Raw genomic sequence first — 5,913 nt, 5'->3', positions numbered from 1 at the left:
ACAACACTAGTTAAAATAAATTAATAGATAATAAAAAATTAAAATTAAAGCAAGATAGCTTGCCATCAATAACATCCAATATTTTAAGGCTATTAAACAACAAGATTTAATATTTTTCAAAAATAATAAATAATATAATATATTGGATTAGTTTTCATTAATAAAAGCGAAAATCGATCCAACTCAATTACAATATATGATTTTTTATTTTAGTTTTTGGTTTTCTAATTTTTAATTAATTTAATTATTAATTTTTGATTCGGTCACCATAATTTAAATTTCGATTTGGATCGATGAATTTAAATAAAAAAAAAACAGAACTCGCGGAATAATAAACGGAAGTTTAAAATAGGATATAATACATCTATATATGGGTCTGAAATGAAAATCTCGAGGAGCATAAAAGGGGTCAGGCTGTGGATTTTCTTCCACCCTCTCCATTCGTCTTTCAAGTAATCAGGTTTTCTATCTGTTCATCTCTTTCTTGTAATCAGGTTTTGCTTTTTCTGATATATTTATTCTTTCCGGGCTTTTTTATTTTCCTTTCCAAACAGATTCTAATTCGTTGTCACAGCTGTTGTTTTTTGAAATTGTTAGTGTAATTCTGATCAATATGTTATTGGTATCTTGAGATTAGCCACTGATCCTCTCTTATAGCTGTGCTTCATTTGTATTCCATTTAGGGTTTATTTGTTCGACAACTGTGGGTTTGACGTTAATGTTTTGACTTATTTGTCGATGGCCAAGATCGGAAGATTCGGATTCTTCTAATGCTTTATAATATGTTCTTATTTAAGCATATGTATATTTGGATTGGCAGAAAAGAAACAGTGCAAGCCAAAATTTTATTTCCATTACTCGACATTTACTCCCTTGTTTAGGGTTTCTAATTTTGTAAGCGAGTTTTCGGATGGCTTTTGGGTTTACTTCTAGACGGAACTACTGTTTCTTTCATTTTCATTGAGACTTGAGGGCTGTTTTGAGCATTTTTTGACGAAGTCCAAAATTGTACTAGAAAACGAGGGGTTTATTAATTCCACTTTTGTATTTAGTACTTGCTTCCTATGAATTTGAAAGTCAGAAGCTAGAGTTCTCCTATTCAGCATGTTTTCTCTCTCTTCTTCTCCGAAGAATGGCTGTTAGCTTCATCTGGCGTGATAAAGAGGGCAGAGGCGAGATAGAAGAGGACATGATATCTATCTAGGGGAGTAATGTGTGATGGATGAAACTGAACTGGAAAATCCCATGTTTATGGAAATTAAATCTGAAGGTAACAAAATGGAATTCCAAAGAAATGAAAATCAAGATTTTGCATCAGAGAAAGGAGAAGGTAGCAATGTAGTTTTCTCAAGAGAAGCACCACTTATGAGGAAAGAATCAACAATGTCCTCTCATTATTGTTGCAATGCCAAGAAGCTGAAATCCGGAGCACTTACAATAGCTTGTGAGCTTGGAAGCAATGAGAAAATTGGGTTGGAGAAGAAATTATGTAGACAAGACAGGATTGAGTTGGGTAGGTTGTTTCAGGGTGCAGTGAGTTCCCATGACTGGGAACTTGCAGAAAGTTTGATTTTGGTTGCTGATCCACAAACACTTAATGATGCCTTGTGTATTACACTGGATTCCATCTGGTTCTTGAGCACAGAGCTAGAGCTTAATGGGATAACAGGATTTATCAGGAAGATCATTGCTAATGGTGCTTATGACTTCACAAGAGCTGCTCTAAGGACTTCATTCCTTGCTTCTTGTGTCTCTGCTTGCCAGAGCAGAACAATGAGTCTTGCTGATACAGTTACTGTTATGGCCCAAAGGTACTACTCGGTGATATCTGTTGTATTTTTTGTAAATGTTTTGGTAAGTGTTCAGCCACCAATAAATTAATTGGTCTGGAAGAGATTGTGTTTCTTTTTTTGGGGGTGGGTGTTAGAGAACATTTTTCTTGTTAGAATGAGATGAGCATATCCTACCCGTTGGTTATTGGATGAATGGTTAGGATTAAGACATACTTTAAATGTTATACGACTTATCCCTTATTCTTTGTTATTCATGCAATACCAAACTGGCAAGATTTGCTTGTAGTTCTGAGCTGTTAGCTTCTCTATCACCTGGTCTGCAACTTGGTGATCTAAGAATGTGCCTTTTTATGTTTTCTTGCAAGTTTTATGTCATATGGTAGAAGGGTTTGGATTATGTTGAAACTGGAAACATGTTATTTTCTGTGTTTCTGTTGAAATTTCTACTGCTATTGTAATTGCAGTTTATGTGTGAACTCTACTTTTTGCTAGGTTGCATGAGCGTCTCCAGGAATGCAATGGAGATGAAGTCTTAAAGGCAGAAGCAGGCGCTAAGGTTCAAAAGTTTACTGAATGGGCTCTGAAATGTATAGGCATCCATTCGCGATTCCAGGATGATAGGGACAATGTGATACACAGCTCAGCTGTTGAGATCCAGCTGCGGTTATCTGCCTTTAAGACATTCCTTGATCTTGCTGGCAACCGTCTTACAGGGAAGGACTTCAGTGAAGCCTTTGATGCGGCTTGCTTTCCTCTTACTCTTTTCTCAAGCTCATTTGATCCAGGTTGGGCTTTTGGCATGTCAGCTACTGTGATTCAAGGGCTGCTGGGCATGTTGGTAGAAGGGGGTGCAGACAATGTCAATCAATGTTTCTTGGAGGCTTCACGTTTTGGCAGTACAGAACTTGTGCGTATACTATTGCAGGTGATCTGACTTTGATCTTTTTCTTTTCCTTCTTTTCTTTCTCAATCTATCAATTAATGCTTCTCCAGTCCTTTTAGTGGCATTAGCCAACTCCTTTTGTTATGTTTAGTTAAAGCAGCTCTTTTTCATGGTGGCTGAAGGCAAACTTATTAAAATGCCGGTGCATTTAATTGCAGTTTGGCTATTATTGAATGTCATATCAAAGGATCGTGTAGATATATTGTTGTCTTTAGTATTAACATTCTTTTATTAGTGGGTAGCCTTTCTATTGCATATGTTGGAAGAATTTGGAGGTGAGAGGTTTTGGCACTACCACCCCCATTTATATATACACGTGAAGTGTGGGGGTAAGTTGCTGATTTTGGGTGCTTTTATAATGTAAAGCCTGCTGAAATTTTTCTGTTACATCTTTGTGTGGCATGCTGGAAATCAAACTATGCAGATTGCGCAAAGGAACAGCTTGGATGTTGATGTTGACTTGGCACTGGGCTTTGCCTCCCATTACTGCAAGATAGGCACTATGGAGTGCTTGGTGGAAGAGGGAAATGCCATAGCCTTTTTGGGCCCTTTGATGAGAGCTGCTGAGAGGGGCTGCATGCAAGTTGTTGAGTGGTTTGTGCAGAGGGGTTGCCGAGACATGGAGCTCTGCCTTGCCCTTACAGCAGCTACTTCTAGCTGCCAAGTTCACATCGCTGCTTATCTTCTTCCACATGTACCTCAGCAGGTCCTTGCAGCGCTTAGTGTAGAAATTCTCAAGGCTGCTGGTGAACGCAGTGGTGGATCTCTTGATGGTGTAGCATTTCTCCTCCAATCTGACTTCTTGGGTGATCCTGCAGCTACTTATGCTGTTGCAGATATTATTGCTAAATCAGAGGATGAGGCTGTTGCTCCTGAGCTAAAGACTTTTCTTAAGGAGCATTGGTCAGAAGGAGCTTACATGGAGGGATTAAGGTTAGGGCAAGAGCATTACATGAACCTTGCGAGAATCATTAAATGGGGTGAGTCTCCTATTTGCTTAAGAGATCTTCCATTCCCACTGACTTTGGCAATTGCTTACCTTCCCCTCTATAGAGAGTGTGTGAGGACAAGTGGCTGCTTGTTTTCACAACGGCTTAGGGGACAACTGGTTGAAGCCGCAAGAAGGCTTGGGGATAGGGTCTTTGATGAAGTGACTCACGGTAGAGAACTAGTGGTCGTTTTGGAGCATCATCTTCCTCACTTTTTGCTCCACCCCACCCGCATTGCTTAGCTAGATTCGGTTACCAATGTTATCTATTTTTTTATTTCCTTTCGCCACCCTTCTTTATTATGTAATTTATGTCACCGTTAATGACAATTTTTAGCTGGGAGTCAGGCTATTATGGTAGCTTTCCCTCTTCCTTTACAGCTTACAGTGTCTTAAATGTGCTTATTTTTTTAATTCTTGTCATAATTGATGTCTAAGAGGACAAACTATTCGTTTATAAAAGAATGAAAAGGAAGACAGAAAATGAAGTATTCATAGGTTGTTGAAGTAAAACAATAGGGGATGGTGCATGCTAATGAAGTGTGGGGTTTAAGTGAATTATCTTATTTTAATAAATTATTGTTATTATTATTATTATTATTATTGAGTTTCTTAGAGAGCTTAACGAAATAAATAATCTTTTCCGAACATGTTATAATTCCGTGTACCAATTTTCATCAGGCAAAGCTTCAGAGATATGACGTTTCGATCACTCTCTTCCTTCAATTTTGACGTTCATTTCTGACCGGAGATCATGTCCAAGTCTATTTCAGTTTGTCTCTTCTTTCCCTCCAATCCACCAGATCACCATTATTTTCTTCTTACTTTGCCTCTGATGAATGAAATTCTGTTGCCAAACTCTTTCTTCTTCTCCATCTAACATGAGATATTAAAATCATTAATTGATATAGTAAACATTATTGAATATGATTGTAAAATTTTTATAAGCCTAATGATGTACGAGTCTTGCTTTATTTTTGTTTTACAATTAATTCATAATTTTTTTTTCCTATTATGAGTTTTGTCCACAAAGAATATTTGCATTTTAAAAGTTCAGAATTAAACTTAAAATAATTTTTTTATTTTTAAAAAACAATGGGACCCACATAATTTATTTCTATGGCATGATGCAAGCTATCTTTTATTAAAGGAGATTAATAAATCCCTACACACACACACACACACACATATATATATATACATATACATATATGGGCTTATCGTTTCTCAAGCTGCTTGAGATAATTTTATCTCCGGCTACTAAATCATAACCGTACAAAGATCGATCAATGGTGATAAAGGAAGAGAGAGAGAAAAAGAATCATAACCATTCAAAGGTGAATCAATTAATATAAGGAAATAAATAAATAAAACGACGTAGTTTTGGGGTAGCCGGAGATAAACTTATCTCAAGATGCTTGAGAAATGTTTCTCTCTCTCTCTCTCTCTATATATATATATATATATATATATATATATATATTTTGCTAAGTTTAACAAAGTTTAAGTTATCAAAATAAAAATGTTCAAACTATTCAAAAAAGATATTTTGAGATTAAAATCGTTAGATTTTATTTAGAGGGCGGTTATATTTACTACTGAAATTTTTTACAACTCTTACTATTAAATTAATCATCATTGATTTTCGTTAATCTAACAGTTATAATTTATTAAAAATTAATAATTAATTAATAAGTGTATCCAATAAATTATAACCTTCAGATTGGCGAAAATCAACGGTGATTAGTTTAGTAATAAGAGTAGTAAGTATAATATCTTCTTTTTACTTAATAGGCAAAAATATCCTTATAAATAAATTTTTTAAATTGATACTATTTTAGTTATTCTTATCGAGTGACTAATAATTACAAATGAAGTTCTTTAATGAGTATATGATGTTAAGAAGAAATTTTCAGATAACTATTAAGTTGCATATATACATATTCAAAGTTATTGAAGAAATTTGCCAACGAGCATTGCTTATTTACGAGTGATTATTTATATTGCTTTTCAAAAGGTATTATTATCCATTAAATAAAATACAATTATTCCTCTCTGAACGAAAAGAAAACAAATTAAATAAAAAAAGAAAAAGAAAAAGAAAAAGAAAACAAACAAGTTAATGAATTTGAAAATCCAATCCTCAAGCTTAAAGCTGAGAAATAATTAAGAGATGAACTCTTTAAGGT

At 34.9% G+C, this 5,913-nt stretch overlaps 1 protein-coding gene across 3 annotated transcripts; it reads left to right on the top strand.

Annotated features, from left to right (window-relative positions):
- The first annotated feature begins 350 nt into the window (after positions 1–350).
- Positions 351–4,102, top strand: LOC133299556 (ankyrin repeat protein SKIP35-like). Of its 3 annotated transcripts, none has more exons than XM_061499023.1 (4): positions 351–460; positions 684–1,811; positions 2,286–2,718; positions 3,161–4,102. In XM_061499023.1, the coding sequence occupies exons 2-4, from the start codon at positions 1,219–1,221 to the stop codon at positions 3,965–3,967; spliced, it is 1,833 nt and encodes a 610-aa protein (XP_061355007.1). In that variant the 5' UTR covers positions 351–460; positions 684–1,218; the 3' UTR covers positions 3,968–4,102. The 3 variants fall into 3 exon arrangements, with proteins under 3 accessions (XP_061355007.1, XP_061355009.1, XP_061355008.1); XM_061499025.1 differs by having other exon boundaries at positions 418–460; positions 1,053–1,811; XM_061499024.1 differs by lacking the exon at positions 351–460 and adding an exon at positions 476–494.
- Positions 4,103–5,913: the final 1,811 nt, after the last annotated feature.

This window comes from Gastrolobium bilobum, unplaced genomic scaffold (assembly GCF_033153095.1).
Source record: "Gastrolobium bilobum isolate Gb01-03AN ecotype WA unplaced genomic scaffold, APGP_CSIRO_Gbil_v1 utg74545, whole genome shotgun sequence".
NCBI classification, from domain to species: Eukaryota; Viridiplantae; Streptophyta; class Magnoliopsida; order Fabales; family Fabaceae; genus Gastrolobium; species Gastrolobium bilobum.
This window is presented reverse-complemented; position numbering and strand designations above follow the sequence as displayed.

Coding starts and splice junctions, on each gene's coding strand:
- LOC133299556 (XM_061499023.1), top strand. CDS start 1,219: ATGGATGAAACTGAACTGGAAAATCCCATGTTTATGGAAATTAAATCT. Junction 1,812..2,285: donor GTTACTGTTATGGCCCAAAG/GTACTACTCGGT, acceptor ACTTTTTGCTAG/GTTGCATGAGCGTCTCCAGG. Junction 2,719..3,160: donor TTGTGCGTATACTATTGCAG/GTGATCTGACTT, acceptor CAAACTATGCAG/ATTGCGCAAAGGAACAGCTT.